The sequence below is a fragment of the Podarcis muralis genome, chromosome 2, assembly GCF_964188315.1.
Source record: "Podarcis muralis chromosome 2, rPodMur119.hap1.1, whole genome shotgun sequence".
Taxonomy (NCBI): domain Eukaryota; kingdom Metazoa; phylum Chordata; class Lepidosauria; order Squamata; family Lacertidae; genus Podarcis; species Podarcis muralis.
The window spans coordinates 3,224,638-3,240,828 of record NC_135656.1 but is presented as its reverse complement, the minus strand read 5'-3'; the positions used below and the strand labels follow the sequence as shown (position 1 = coordinate 3,240,828).

Genomic DNA, 16,191 nt, shown 5'->3' with positions numbered 1-16,191 from the left:
TGAAAAACACCCTTGCCTGAAATCACTGCCAGACAATAACTGAGCTAGATGCACCAATGGTTGGGCACAGTATAAGAAAGATCCCTATGCTCTTGTGCTGAGCATCCTGTGTCTACATGGTATGGTGCTCCCCATCTCTCTAAGAAGCAGGCATCCCTCACACACTCACTCAACCCCAGGTATCCAGAATGGCTCACTTTTTGATTTTACGTGCCCAACCTGCAATGGCCCCCTAATGGATTTTTTTTACCCGTTGCCACCCCTGGCTTCCCTTGGCTTCTTTACCATGTACTTGTCCTCATGCTTGGATTTTAGCATCTGGGCCACCTCCCGAAGGTTGCCACGGTAACGCTGCTCCTCCAAGGCCAGGGGGAAGAAGACAGAGATGATGCGCTCAGTGATGTAGGTGAGGTCAAAGTCATACTTGCGTTCCATCACGTGGTCTAGACTGAAACTCCTGAAGAAAGGAAGGAAGGAAGGAAGGAAGGAAGGAAGGGTTGAGGGAAGCAAGCCATGGTTGTTTTCTAATCCGCACAGGCCCAACTTACCACACTGCAGAAGGGACCAAAGAATAGAATAAATGTTGATGGAAAAGAGTGGATTATATAAAAGGTGTCCCAACATGGTTTCTAATTTGCCAATTGGTTATTTATGATGTTTGTGCACAACAGTATAATGGCACTGTCAGGCATTGTGGTTTCGCTTGGGCCCTATAGTCCATTTTTCAGACTATAGGCACAGGTCAGGGATTTCTAGGTCTGTTCCCAAGTGGGTAGTTCTTTGTCGTGCCATTTTCACTGGGAAAACCAGCTGTTTACCACTGAACTGGAACCAGTGGCAATCCACAGAAAAACCAATCAACGTTTGCTCCAATTTAATGGTAAATGGTGGGTTTTCCCAGGGAAAGTGATGGGATAAAAAAACCACCCACTTGGATGCAGACCTAGAAATCCCAGACCTGTGCCTAGGAAGCAGCGCACAAAAGGAAGTGCTTCCTGCCTCACAGAATTTAGCTGAGTGGGGATTAGATGGGTGAGATACACCGATCTCCATTTTCTGAAGTTCCACTGATGAAGCAGAAGTCCACCATATTTTAACGCCACCCCTAATGTAGCTTGAATTAAGCCGGGATCTATTCAAATACAGGCACTGTGCTGACATGTGGAACAACTGCACCTATAGTTTGCATTGGAAATGAGTTTACATAATTGGGACTTGACTGACTGAACATTATCAATATTATTGTATATCAAACCACCCCTGAGCCAAGGCTCCTGAGACAAACACCACAACCTCATAGAAAATATGATCTCAAGAGATCATAAGGCCACACTTCAAAAACAAAAATAGAAATTACACTGCCTTCTTATTTGGGTGCTGATTTTGGAGGGGTTCCACCAAAAGATGAAGGGGGTGGGGGAGACAGGGTTGCCCAGGACAGGTGTACCTCAAAACTATTGCTGGGCCATTCCTGGGCCCATAAACATTATAGTTTCTCTTTGTCTTTGTTCCAGCTGAATGTGGCCAATCAGAATTGATTGGAGCATTCCAGACACATGCCTTTTGTAATCACAGAATGGTATTTAAATTACCACCTTCTGCAAAGCACAAATCTGCTGCTTGCAGAAGTTACAGGATAACTATAGGTCCCAAAGGCAAGTCAGCATGACAAGAATGCAAAACCTAAATGCAAACCCCTTACCTGGGTAGCGTGTTCCGCTGCTTAGCAGTGTTGAGGGACTTGGTAGAGCCCTGAAAAATAAATGTGGGGAGGGAGGAAGTCGGGGGAAAGCCATCAAAAAAGCACTTCCAAAGCAAAACAGCAAGCAAGAGTGACTCTGACTGAAAAGAGCAATGAATAGCATGCAGGAAACAGAGGAACAGATTTCTTTCTGTTCATATTTCTTTCTATTCTAAAGCAGGAGTGTGGCCAAACCTTTTTTTTTTTTTTTTGCCTGAGAGCTGCATTTCCCCTTGGCCAGCCTACCAGGGTCCATATGCCAGTAGTGAGCACGTGGGCCACATATGGGGGGGGCACACACCTTCATATATTCGCACACTGGCATACAGTCCCCCCCCTAGCTCACAGTGCCCCCTCTCCACTCATCAAAGGACTGATCTGATGACCAGGGAAGGAACAATCTGCATATCCACAGAGATGCTGAGCCCCACCCACCACGGTACTGTGCCCACATTCCCCCCCACTTCTGCTGCTCCTGTCGTCATCCAATGTCAGATCTACAAATTCTGCCATGGAGGGAAGGCGTCTGCACTGCTGCCTCCCTCTGTCGTAGGCTTATGCCCCCCCCATCCGCCCAACCCCCCAAGCAGAAGGAAGTCTACAGGTTTGTGTCTCATCTCACTACTGCAGCTCAGCCTAGCTCAATATAAGGGAGTTTCCAATGTTCCTGTGCTCATTATTCATGTTTTTTTTTTAAAGTGTGCTTAAGCTGGTCACCCTTACCACAACTAGCCAACTGCTATTTGCCCCTAAAGATGAATTGGATGGCTGTTCCTGGATGGGGCTCAACATGGGTGTTTTTCTTTCAAAATGAAAGCAGCCCGCTTAATAATGCCTTTTGCAAAAGCACAAATAATGTAAGATGTAGTTTGTCTCAGAGCTGTGAATGAGGAAACCCTGTTCCGAATCTTGCTTCTTGTGTTAACCCACTAGCTGGCTTCAGCCTCAGTTCCCCACCTGCAATATAAGGGCTAATAATATAAGGTAACAGGGTAACCATTGCCATTACTAAGACTGATGGGCTGAGAATGTCTCCTTGAGTTTTGTAGAAAAAGCAAATAGGTTTAGGGCTCTTTCCTTCTCAGGCTATGCCTCTTAAGAACAAAACATAAGGATCTTAATCTTTTCCCTCACTCAGATTAGCATGCATAGATTAATAAATAGATATCTTTGAAAGTGAGAAGTTTGTTTTCATCCCTTCCATCTTAATTGACTCACCTTGATAGAAAGGTTTTTTAAAAGTGAACTTAACAGGTTCAGTTTTGACATATCTAATAAAAATACGTCAGGAATATTTCAGACTTTATAAATGAGTTATCCAGCCATTTGCAGGAGCTGGAAGATGTACCACAAAAAATATTTATCTTCAACCAAAACTTTGGCTGATTAACATTCTATGGCCTTTTGAATGTGATTGTGAGAGGGCAGGTTATTGGTCTGTTCTTGTTTTATTATGTATTTTGTGTTCTCATTTTGCATTTTTTATGTTGTGAACAGCCCTGTGATCTTTGGATGAAGGGCAATATACAAATTTAAATAATAATAATAATAATAATAATAATAATAATAATAATAATATATGTTTAAAGTGCTAGCATGCCACTTTAATTAGCCATGGCTTCCCCAAAAGAATTCTGAGAAGCAGAGTTTGTTGAGGGTGCTGAGCCTTGCTAGGAGGCCTCTATTCCCCTCACAGCATTACAGTTCTCAGAGTGGTCTAACCATCGATCTGTCTTCGCAGGGAACTCTGGAGCACCTGGAGGAAAGAGACGGAGGCCGCCTGGAGGCAGCTGCAAAGCCAACTATCTTCCCACGTCAGCATTTTTAAAAAGAGAGAGGGAGATTAGAAGAAGTTAGAGAGAGGGAGAAATGAACTCAGGTTATGAAACAAATGTGTCTTTGACTAATGTGCACTGAACCTAATGCGATTTTAACGAACGAGTCATGAAATGAATAAAGACCTTTTAAGTAGAAAAATGAATGTAATTACAAGCAGAAGAAGAAGAAGAAGAAGAAGAAAAATGTCCTTACATGCCCTTCCTGATTACATGTCAGCATGGTGTCTAGAAACACAGTTTTCAGTCGCTAGTGAATCAAACTTTAGACTGGAAAGCCCCGCAGGCAGAGTTAAGAGAGAGTTTAGAGAAAGCAAAGTCTTACCAAATGCTCAATACGCCGGACTGGAGCTGTATTCCTCCTCTTGACAAACGGGGAAGAATGGGGAGAAGGAGAGTGTTTAGGAAAGCAAAACAAAATGACAAAGAAGAGCATTAAATGCAAGACAGCACCATGCAGCTTCTATGCCTGAGACTCTCCCCAGCTGCAGTGGGGGGCCTCAAGCTCATTCCTTGAGGGCTTGATCCTCTAACCGGAGCAGGAGGAGAGGTACGCAGGGGCAACAGTGACACGGCACCTTCCTCCTGGGACAGCCTTTGCCAACCTGGGGCCCTCCATATGTTTTGGACTACAACCCCCATCAACCCTGAGCATTGGCCTTGCTGTTTGAGACTGATGGGAGTTAGAGGTACCACTAAAAAGCGAGTGAAATGGAGCTACTGCTGATAATGGCTTCCTCATGTCAAATTCTCCCCCCAGCTACACTGTAATTAGCCTTACCCCCCTCTGATGTCATAAGATGTGCATTTCCACAGCCCTACCGCCCACGACACCTAGTAGGGAAAGCAATGATGTCACGACACAGGAGTGGGTTTTAAAACATATTATAGAAGGGAAGAGGGAAAACTTGATACGGGAGTACAATTTTCAGTGGCAGACCCTAAGTTTTAAGAAACTTCTCATACCCTCCCTAAATGAACTGCAAATTCACAATTTAAAAAAGAAACAAGTACAGTATGCACATCCTTATGATCCCTGCAATTTACATGACCATTCTTTCCTTGATCATAAGGTAGTGAAGTTGATACAAAACGATAGCTTGATATGGCCCAAGCAGATCACACTGTTTTGATGGGGTGAGGGCATTCAGCAGCTTGCCACACCCTGGCAACAGGTTTCAACAAATGCACTCACCACACAGAGTGTGGCACCACCCTCTGGCAAGCCTGATGAGCTTGCCTTTCCCTTGGGGTGGGAGGTTCTCCAACAATGCATGCTTCCCCCAGCTTGCCCCTCGAGAAATTCTGCTAGGAGCTGGAACTACCATTTTTGGCTTGGTCAACAAGCTCAGCCAAAAATTGTTGACCCTTGCTTGCGAACTCTTTGCTTCGCATGGATTATTGCAGCCAGAAAGGCAGGTTGCAATCTTTTAATGTCAGCACAGTCAAAAGACTGTCTCGCCGTGCCAAACACAAATGACTTACAATTTCATTGTGTTGAGAAAATGGCCATGTGGCCTGATTCCTGCCCTCCCCCCACACCTTAGTCACTGAATGGACAGCTATTAATAAGTTGTCAGCCTGGTTCCTCTTTACATTTCCTGGAGACTACTTGTCTCTCACTTCCTTTACTGTCTGTTCAATTTGGGACAACCTGCGAGGGAAACAGAGCCTGCCCTCAGGACTGGGAAGAGGCGGGGGACATTTGGTTGCATTTTAGAGAGGATACACCTGTTCTTTCAAGCTCATTGTCATTGCAGCAAAAAGCTGGCAAGCCACCTGATATGCCTTTATTTTGTTTTGTTTTGTAAGGAGAGAAAGCAGTTACAAACTTCAAAAAAGGACAAATAGAACAAGGAAAAGCATAAAAAGGACAATAAATAAAAGAGAGAAAAGTAAACAATACAGTGGAGCTACAGATAATTAGTATCACATACAGCTTTATTACTATCTTGACTTCTCTAAAATCTAACATGAAGCCACTTTCAGCCTCCATTGCAAGGCTGAGGGAAAGCTAGAGTCAAGGGACCATCCATCTCCTAAATCACTAAACCAGCCATGAGCCGAGTCTCCTGAGTCTTCCTGACCTGTGAGGTGACTAGAATACCTTTGCTGATCCCAGATTCAAGGCAAGTTAAGGTCACAATCAATTTGGGAGTGGGGTGGGGGTCTGCAAGGCCCTCTGGAGCAAGCAAGTTGGACAGCCTCTTATCTGTATCTTGGCATTTCTGTGAAACATTCCTGTATGGTAGACAGGAGCCAAAAATCATTGTGCTAACAATGGTGCCTTTAGCTGGCCCTTCTTGCACTGGGTGGCGTAGAACGCCTCCCAGTTGCTAACAGGTTAGCTCACAGGGAAGGCTGCAACTCCTGTCTTGGCCCTCACAGAGAAAATAGGCCCATCAGACGTCAGCAGCAAGGGAAGGCATCCTCTCAAGTTGCATTATTAACATTTCTTTCATTCCCGCTTCAGTGGGAGATTTTGCTTGCTGCTACCATTAATCTGGTCTGGTTCCTTGCAGATGTTGTTTCACGTTCTCACAGCAGCACTTACGAGCTCAGGAGCCGGGCTAATGCTGTTCCCACCAGGCTGTGCATCCCGTTTCACTACCTGAGGCGAATCAGGAAGTGCTGCCCTGTCCTATTGTTGCCACTGCTCCTGGCACCACAGTTATCTGTCACTGCTGCCTGCATCATGTGCCCTGCCACATCCGTTGCGGGCAGAGAAGTAGCCCCATCATGGCACCAATTTCAGGCAAGATCATGCCCCAAATAGCCCTGATCTTGGCTGAAACTGGTGCCAATGCCGGCGCCGCTTCTTTGCTGCTGCTGCTGGTGGAGGTGGTGTGGTGCCTGTGGAAATGCTGCCTCAGGAGCTTCCACCACCTGAGGCAGTAGCCTCACCCTGCCTAATGGCTGGGCTGGCCTTGGTTCCCACTGCCAAGACCAAGAAACAGAATGTGTCCAAGAGTACACAACAAATCGAAAGCTCAGCTGGGCTTTCAACCCAGGAAACCACCTCTCCCTTCCATATTCCCATCCATGCATCTATACACTCTGAAGAAAGGACTTTCCTTACTGAGTACTCTCACAAATCTCCACAGCAAAGACCCACCTATAACCTCAACTGCAATTTGGCTCATAAGGAATAGCTCAATGGCAGGTGGTGGCGGTTGATCCACCCACCTGCCAGTATTTAGCCTTCCTGGTTGTGGAACATAACAAGTTGGACAGCCCCATAAACTGTTGGGCTCCAACTCCCATCATCACTGAGGCCAGTGGCCACGCTGGCTGGGGCTGATGGGAGTTGCAGTTCAACAACATGTGGAGGGCACAGGTTCCCCACCCTTGCTTTAAGCAGCGGAGTCACCCACTGTGATTTGCTCACATACAATCTTCTCCCTAGGAAGGAACTCCTGGGGAATTCTATAATTCTATGAAGGAACTGTAGATATGGGGCAGAATCTGACAATGCATTGCACAGGCTGACTGGGGGCTTCTGGTATCACATACACCTCTCCTGACTCATCCTTGGTAGCAGTTTTGTCAACATAAATTAGTTTATCATCATTTTAAAAGTTCCAAACAAATGTTAAATTGGTTGGGACAGACAACTCCATCAATGTTTGGTTTGCTGATGCATATGCCTGCCAAAACCTTTGCAGAGGTGAAACCAGGTGAAAGGCAAAAAAGCACGGTGAATTTAGAAATACAGCTGCATGCTGCCATGCTTTGTGCTAAATCCCCATCCTTAACCAACTAAAACACAGCAGGCAGCAACTGTGTAGGGGACGGGGAAAGGCCACAGGTAAGGCATAAAACATACAGTGGACGGCTAGACATCCACACTTACCAGTTCAGGTAGAGGGAGGGGCTGGCAGGATGACGCTACCTGGAAATGAGAAGAAGCAGAGAATGAAAAGTCCAGCTGCACATCCCTGGCTGCTCAGCTGGGAGGCCTCCCAGATCGCCAGCATCCCCACAAACAGGGCTTTGCAAGGACCAAACCACCCCTTCCTCTCTCCATGCTCAGGAGTGGGGGGAGTGGAGAAAGACTCTTGCTCAGCTCCTCGGACTGCCTCTCTACGAGGCGGCAGGATCTGCCTCTTTTTCCCATCAGGGTGTTTGCTTTGGCCTGGGCTGGGCCCTTCCAATGACGGCGCACACATAGGCAGCAATTCATCACGGCTGGGAGGCAGAGCGGGCGACACAGCGGTGGGGGCTCTGCTATATATAGAGAAATGTAAACAGGCTGCACCCCACATCCAGGAGGGAAGCACAGGGAGGCTATTCAGCCCTGCCGCTCTCCCATCTCACCTGGTGAAGCTGCCTCTGCATCCCTGGGTGACCTATGAGAGAAGAGGGAGGGACCAAGTGCCGTCTCCTTCATCTTCTACAGGTTCTGGAGACAGAGAACCCCCACCTCCCCTGGCAGCCTGATCTAAGGGATGAGGCCACGTCAGCAAGGGGCTCGCCTTGCTCCTTCATGGATGTTACCAGCAACAAATAATTGAGTCGGAATTTATTAATATTTGTTCAACTGCTGGCTTTCACTCAACACGCGCAACCATGAATGTGCATGTATGTGTCCTTGAACAAATAAAAACTGAACATCAGAGTAGAGCTAAACAAGACAGACAAATATACTCCTGAGTGCCCGTGGTACTTTGTTAGAAAAAAGCTGTTTCGGGGGGGGGGGGAATTTGGAACAGAGAAACATCAGTATGCTTAATGCTCTCCTTGCCTGCCACTTTCCCCGCTCCCCCCCCCCCCCAGGCCCCAGAGACTGCTCCAGAGACATGTTTATAAGGGCGTACAAAAATCAAAATGTGAACCTGAAATAGGATAATGCTACATTTTTTTGAAGTTCTAAGTAGGATATTTGTGAGCTAAGCAAACACTTCTACTGAGAGGGTTCATTTGCTTTCCTAATAAGAACGCCAAACATTAAGAGATGTACATAAATGGCCAATTCCTGTAAATAGGAAGATTCTGTTTCTCCTTTCCTTTCATGTAAAATGCCCTTTGAAGCAGAAAACAGGGAAGGTTTTATTTAACATCCTGAGGAGAGAAAGAGGGACCATGTGCCCTATACCATTAAACCTCCCCAAATGAAATTTGTTTTAATATTAGACATACCACTCTAACTAAGAGCAATTTTTAGAGATTGCTTTTTTTCAGCTTGATTTTCCAACATTCTTTGATGGATTTGGCTGCTAGATGGATTCAAACCAGATATTATTCAGAAATATTGCTTCCTTATTGCAGGGGTACCCAACCCCTGTCCGGGAGGCCTGATCAAGAAAATTTTGCTGGTCCCCAAATTCCCCATCATTTGGCAGTGGCAGCAAAACGAAAAAAGAAGGTATGATTGGGGGTTTGGGAGAGAGGTTGCCTTGATGGTAGGGATGGGGAGAAATTCATCTCAGTTTGCATTTAAAGTTGAATTTATCAAAATTGGACTTCCTGAAACAATATAAGAACAGATACACAGCCATCCTTCAAAATTCACACTTAACTGGATTTTGCGATTTAGTGCTCTAATCAACTAATATTTACAAATATACATATATTAAGGGAAAATGTGTATAAAAATTAACAGATTGACAATATCATACAAAAACATTATGTTAGGAGAAATTGCTTGCAAAAATGTGTACAAACTGCAGACAAAAAATGTGTTTAGAGGAAATTTGCACCAAAATGCTGAGGAATTTTCATGAGGATATGTATTTTTAAGATGAGGAAATGAGAAACAGAGGGATCCTGTCACCCCTACCTGATGGGGATGCAATTTGCTCCCCTCCCAAGTAATCAAAGTGATCATTTGATGAGCAAGGAGCAGACACCAACTTCCCTCCTCAGCTGTACAGCAGCAATCAGCTGCGGAGCAGAGGCTGCGTCATGGGGGGGGGGGGCGGAGGAGGATAAGTGTGGCCACGCCTACTTTGGGTCATGCCCACTCCTGGCAGCCCCCCCTCCAGTTGGCCAAGGGGGATTGCAGCCCTCAGTCCAAAGAAGGTTAGGCCACATCCCTGCTTTACACAACAAGCACATTTATTTATTATAGTTATTTTAAATCATTTATTTGCCACCTCTCCAAATCAAAATTCACCCAAGGCATCTTTCATATTAAAATAAGGGTATGTAAACTGCAACTGAAAAAAAGTAGAGCCTTGAAACTCCCAAAGAACAATTCAACCAACAGGTTCTGTAAGCATCATTCGTAAAATCAGCAACGAATAATCTCCAAAACTGAATCAAGTTGCTAATCGAAACAGGCAGATGAAACACCATCTATATAGAATTTTGTACAGATTCTGTCACAGCATTTGAAGTCTTAAAATTCTCAAGCTTTTGCCATGGGATCATATAAGAAAGTTCCTAGATCTCTTCCTTCTGAAGACTTGTTTGAGTAATACGTAGGTTGTGTGTAGCAGGAAAAGTCTTCGTGTCGTGCAAGGGAGAGCCACCACCTCATCTCTCACAGCCTTTTCATTTTAACCTTTCCACCCTCCACAATGCCATGCTTTGCTGTAAGTTCCAAACAGGTTCTGCAAAGTTTTAAGGACCAGGTTCAGAACTGTCAGAAGGGATAGGCTTATGTGTGTTCATTTTGTTAAACTTGCGAATTTTAGTATGAGCACTGAGTTTTGGAGTTGAAACATGTAAATAAAAATGTAAAGGACCCTTGACAGTTAAGTCCAGTCATGAATGACTCTGGGGTTGCGTGCTCATCTCGCTTTACAGGCCAAGGGAGCCGGTGTTTGTCTGCAGACAGTTTTTCCGGGTCATGTGGCCAGCATGACTAAGCCGCTTCTGGTGAAACCAGAGCAGTGCACGGAAATGCCGTTTACCTTCCCACCGGAGTGGTACCTATTTATCTACTTGCACTTTGATGTGCTTTCGAGCTGCTAGGTTGGCAGGAGCAGGGACCGAGCAACTGGAGCTCACCTCGTCGCAGGGATTTGAACTGCTGACCTTCTAATGGGCAAGCCCAAGAGGCTCAGTGATTTAGACCGCAGTGCCACCCACGTCCCTTTCAACATGTACTGTAAATACCCCTTAGCTATTTTTCCTTATGCAGCTGCCCCCTTCATGACAGCATATCATTAATCACTTAGTGATGAAATCATCAAAATGATGTAGAATCAGATCAGACTCTTGAGCTTCCAACCTAATTTCAAAATACCAAAGGCAGGAAGCCCTTGGGATGGGGAGAACGAAGCGGGTGTCAGAAACTCTGTGTGTGTGAGAGAGAGGGGGGGGCACAGGAGATGTCAGGAAAAAGAAAAGTAGGGGGGCAGGCTCACTTTGGGCTATGGTTGTGCCCACTGCTGGATTCAGTCACCCCCACATAAACTTAGCAGCCCCCAACAGATTGCCCCCATAAGCAACGTGGCTTTGACAGAAAAAGAATTCCCCTTCCTTCCTAGACAAACAGGAGCTGGGATCCTTGTGTACATGTGTAACGTCTTTCCATGAGTCACACACAGGAAAGGAACGGCTGCATTTGGGGGGAAGGGGAGGGTGATTTTACCACTACGCACATGAACCCTGTGCTTACATGTTGGAGCCCATCATCCTTCCTTAAGAAGCTCCCTTACAAAAACAGACTCTTCCCTGCTCCCATCTTCGTCACACTCCATACTAAGAAGAGTTTATTTCTGTTCCTGGGCTACATCATGAAAACTAGGTAGGTAAGAGTCAGACGCTCCCGTGTTGCACTGCAATCGAACTTCCAAAGCAACTTCCAAACTAACATCAGGCAAAGATTCCGGTTGTTGGCAGGAAGAGCCAAGTCTCCTTTGCAGGACAAAACTGATCCCTCTGCACAAGAATGTGCTGCGCAAGAGGAAGAGGTATTTCAGGGGGCTGGACTAGAAGACCCTCAGGGTTCCTTCCAACCCTACAATTCTATGATACTAATAATGGAACTGTCAAGTCGGAAGGAACCCCGAGGGTCATCTAGTCCAACCCCCTGCAAAGCGGGAATCTTTCTAGGGCTCAGACCCACAGCCCTGAGATTAAGAGTCTCGTGCTCTATCCACTGAGTTCATGAGATTTTTATTTTTAAATGCAAAACACATTGCCTCAATGGGTCCTATGTTTTTTTCAGACCTGGAAGCTGTGGGGCTCAATCAAACCAAGCAGTTTTGTCTGGGTGTCAAAGCGAGTTGCAGCTCCTGCCTCTGTCCCATCATGTGGTGCAAAGCGGCAGGTCAGAGTGCCTTTGTCAAACCAACGATCAACACAACTGAAATTACACTGTGCGTGAACAAGGGTGCAATTAAGTAAACAGACAAAAGAGGGGCCTGTTGCACATGATGCAGGGTATTCTTTTGTGACCTGTGCCTTTAATTAAAGAAACAAACAAACACCAAGTGGGGTGGAGAATATCTTCTCTTCTGAAGCCTGGGGGAGTTGGGGGGACAGTTTAATTTGCCAGATTGTTATTAGCGCTCCAAAAAACAATCCATAAGCATTTTGAATCTAATCAGGTCCTTGTGACCTGCCAGCTGTTGCCCTCTGAATGACTTGCCTTTTGGGGCAGAAAGAGCATTCCCCACCCTTTCTCCCTATCCTTCATCTAAATTGCCTCTTGAAGCAAAGCTTGGGAGTTTTGAATATAGAGATTTTGTTTTGTGGCTGAGCAGGCATCTCGAATCCTGGGGGTAGGACACACCTACCTGGTGGGATAAAATTATACAGCTGATTGTGCACCCTCTTGGTGGTTCACAGCTGGGTTAACATTAAAAATGGAACCAGAGTTGAATAGCGTAGTCCTATCACTTTCAAATCCCAATTACAGAAATTACAGGGCTGTGAATTATGGGTTGAATCCAATGTAGCTCTAAGTAAAAGTTGTTCAGTTAGAGCAAGGGTTTATGCTTGTGCAATGGAGTTTTCCCATCGCACACACTTAATCTTCTCTGAGTTCCCCTCCACAACCTTCCTGAGCAGATTTGAGGAAGGTACAGGGTGCAGGCAAGCGGAGGAGAGTGAGGAAAAGTTCTGTTGCACATTCTTTGCACTGATGGAATGAATGTGGTTTTTGGATTTTTATGTATTTGCTGCATTCTTGTGGAATTTTATCATTTAGGTGACTGCTACCAACTGTCAAACTTGGCCTACAGGGGGAGAGAGGGAGGAAGGGAAGGATTGGGCCCTCCACCATGATCCAGTTCCCCACCCTTGCTCTCTTACAGTCATCTACTGCTTCAGAGGCTGAAAAAAGGGGTAAGATTATGACTTGGAATAAGAGACCTAGGACTCAATGACTCATAATCCGCCCCTCTTTCCCTTCCCCACAGCTTCTGAAATAATGTTTTACACCATTGTTGATGGGGAGTGAAGTCAAGAGTGGGAAACAGGAGAAAAGCTTAATAGTCAAAACAAAGAGAATCTTGTAGCAGCTTAAAAGACTAAGGGCTCATCCAAACTTCTGCTTGTGTCATGCCTGGAAAGCGCTTTCTAGACACAGGTCCAAGTGGTCTACCCCTTGCCCCCTTCCTTTCCAAGTTAAAACCCACTCTTAGCGATAGATCGGAACAAAAGGCAATCAATTTGTCATTTGCTCCAGCTGAGCTCAAAGAGCGATTTCTCCCAGCAGAACGAGAGGAAGTGTGGATAAGCCCCAACTTAAGGAAAAGCTTTCAGGAACTTGACTCCATCAGGCGCTCCACATCAACTTGGAGCAAGGCTTTCAGTTTGGGTGCCCATTTTGTGGAAGAGCATTCCTCTTCAGATTTGACAGACACATTTCCAGGAACAATTGAACAATTTTTTTTAGGTCTCTGCTTTGGGTAATTATTTGCATCGTTTTTCAAACTGTTCTACTTTGTTTTTATTATAGGATTGGGATTTATGTGAAAAGTGATTCAATACTAATAACAATAACAACAACTTAGATGGGCATCTGTTAGGGGTTCCTTAGTTGCAATTCCCGCATTGCAGGGGGTAGGCTTTGGGCCCTTTCCTCAAATTCTATGATTCTAAGTATCCAACATAATAATAATAATAATAATAATAATAATAATAATAATAATAATATGATAATAATTTATTATTTCTACCCCACCCATCTGGCTGGGTTTCCCCTGCCACTCTGGTCAGCTTCCAACAAAAGATTAAAAATACATTAAATACAGTGCTAGGTGAACATTCTGTCAGAACAAGGATTTCTGTTTGTGCAATAGAATATTCTCTCCCTCTCCTTCCTGTTCTCCCCTTAAATCTGTCCTAGGTGTTTCTGGGGTACATGTGGGGGAAGTGGGGGGAGTCCCATATGGAAATCCTTGCACTAATGCGACACAGGAGCTGAATACCACCAAATGCTACTACTAATAAGAATACATGTAGGCATAGAAGGGGGAGAAATTAACAGCAGAGACACAGGAATGCATCTCCAGTTACCTTTTTTGATTGCTAAAAGCAGCCACAGGGTTAGATCACTATAATGGAGGAGGGCATGAGGGGATCATCGAATGCTTGCTCCCCTGCCATGGCCCAGATCCAAATCACACACACATACTTTGGAACTATGATTAGCCATGGAGGGGAAAACGTTGGGCATGTCATGTCTAATTTGGCCCTCAGAACGAAGTCCACCAAATGTAATTTTTACTCACAGGCAAACCTATAAATAGTCATCACCAAGATGGCCGGAAATAGCTTCCTAGTATCCAAAGCTTTTTTAAAAGTGTGTCTTTGCTTTCAGCCACACATCATTTTTAACAGAGAAATGTGTGGGCCAGCAGGCTAGTAAACGCCTGGTTCACACCCCCAATTGTGCATGATGTGCATATGACATCACATGACGCCGGGCCTCCGCAATGTGGGGGGCAAGTCAGCACCCTTGATCCCAAGCATGCGTGCATGAGATTGAAACCTCAGTATTGCAGTTTCAAAAGGACACAATTAATGCATGCATTGACCCACTGGAAGCAGATTAAAGGGATGTGGTATCCTGAGTAGTCGAAAAGAACTCAGGATAATTCACCATCAATTTACTAATCTCTCTACTCATATTCCAGTTTTCTCCCACTTTCTGCAAATGCACTTGGGTCTTTAGTCTGGGGTTCTCTCTACTACTCATGCCCCATTTCATCTCATCGCCACACCCTGCCCCACATACCCATGCCCTCTCTCAGACACAAACAGCCTCCAATCTTTAATGTTCTCCTGCGGTTCGGTTGTGGGAAACTTTTGGGATGTGGAGCAGATGTGTGTGTGTGTGTGTGTGTTTGTGTGTGTGTGTTGTTCTGGAGGAAGCTTCTTGCCTCCCCCTCCCAAGCCCTCTGGCTTGATCCCTCCAGCAAGCCCTGGCCTGGGAAAACATCTGGACCAGCCCATGGGAGGCAGAGGGGAGGTCGCCAGGATGTGGGAAACTCTAGGAGGAAGTCTAGGCTGTACATCTCAACAGGCCAACTGCACAGCTAGCAGGCCTCACAGCCGGATGAGCTGGGCTGCTTCTTAGCAAAAGGAAGACATTGCATTTTTATGGCACATCTGCAAAGGATAGACAGGCCTCTGAGCTTGGAGGGGTGGGGGCTTTGTACTCCCCTCCTTCCAGATGCCACAGGCAGCAGCGGGGTGTGTGTGTGTGTGTGTGTGTGTGTGTGTGTGTGTGTGTGTGTGAAGCACAGAGCAGGAAAGGAGCTTAGCCAGGTCCATTTATGCACCAGTCTTCAAACCTGGACTGCCTTGGATCTCAGCCTTCCCTATGCCTAAGGACCTATGCATGAAGGAGGTGATACTGGGGAGGTTGCAAGGGATCACATTTTTGATGCTCCCCTACATTAAAGGAATATAAAAGGTTTGATTGAAAGCTCTAGGCTCCCTCTTTGAAGCCATAAACTTGGGGAGGGGAACCTCAGGCCTGGGGCCCAAATGTGGACCTTGAGGCCACTCTAGCTGGCTCTCAGAATGCTTCCCAGGCTACACCCGTCACTGGCCCAAGTGTTTTTGGTTGGCTGGAACATGACCTGGGACTCTGAAAATGCCCTTAGTCTGCCTGGACAGAGAGGGGTGTGTGAGAGCATGCCTACTGGACAAAGGTAAAATTTGCACCCCTGCTCCGCCCACCACTGACACGTGGCCCTTGGGCTGAAAGTTTCCCTGCCCTTGGCATAAAGGGTTTGGAAACAGGTTGCTTGAAGGACGGCTTGCAGCCACGTGAACCTGCCCAGGCCTTGAGGTGGCTTCTGAGGCTCTGCTTTCAATCCCTCCGTCAGGCTGAAAGGCATGAGCCACAGGATCTTTGCCATAAAGGTAAAGGGACCCCTGACCATTAGGTCCAGTCACGGATGACTCTGGGGTTGCAGCACTCATCTTGCTTTATTGGCCGAGGGAGCCGGCGTACAGCTTCCAGGTCATGTGGCCAGCATGAGTAAGCCGCTTCTGGGGAACCAGCGCAGCGCACAGAAACGCCGTTTACCTTCCCGCCAGAGCGGTATCTATTTATCTACTTGCATTTTGACGTGCTTTCGAACTGCTAGGTTGGCAGGAGCTGGGACCGAGCAATGGGAGCTCACCCCATTGCGGGGATTCGAACCGCCAACCTTCTGATTGGCAAGTCCTAGGCTCTGTGGTTTAACCCTCAGCGCCATCCGT

General features: G+C 46.1%; 1 protein-coding gene across 6 annotated transcripts in view; it reads right to left on the bottom strand.

Moving 5' to 3' along the window:
* TNS2 (tensin 2) overlaps window positions 1-16,191 on the bottom strand; it is a 119,074-nt gene that overhangs the window by 31,374 nt on the left and 71,509 nt on the right. For all 6 annotated transcript variants that reach the window (XM_028721244.2, XM_077923752.1, XM_028721245.2 and 3 more), the window contains 4 exons: window positions 7,430-7,468; window positions 3,902-3,940; window positions 1,703-1,752; window positions 286-457 (listed from right to left, as the gene is read on the bottom strand). In XM_028721244.2, coding sequence (XP_028577077.2) covers window positions 286-457; window positions 1,703-1,752; window positions 3,902-3,940; window positions 7,430-7,468 — 300 coding nt within the window. The remainder of the gene's footprint in view (window positions 1-285; window positions 458-1,702; window positions 1,753-3,901; window positions 3,941-7,429; window positions 7,469-16,191) is intronic.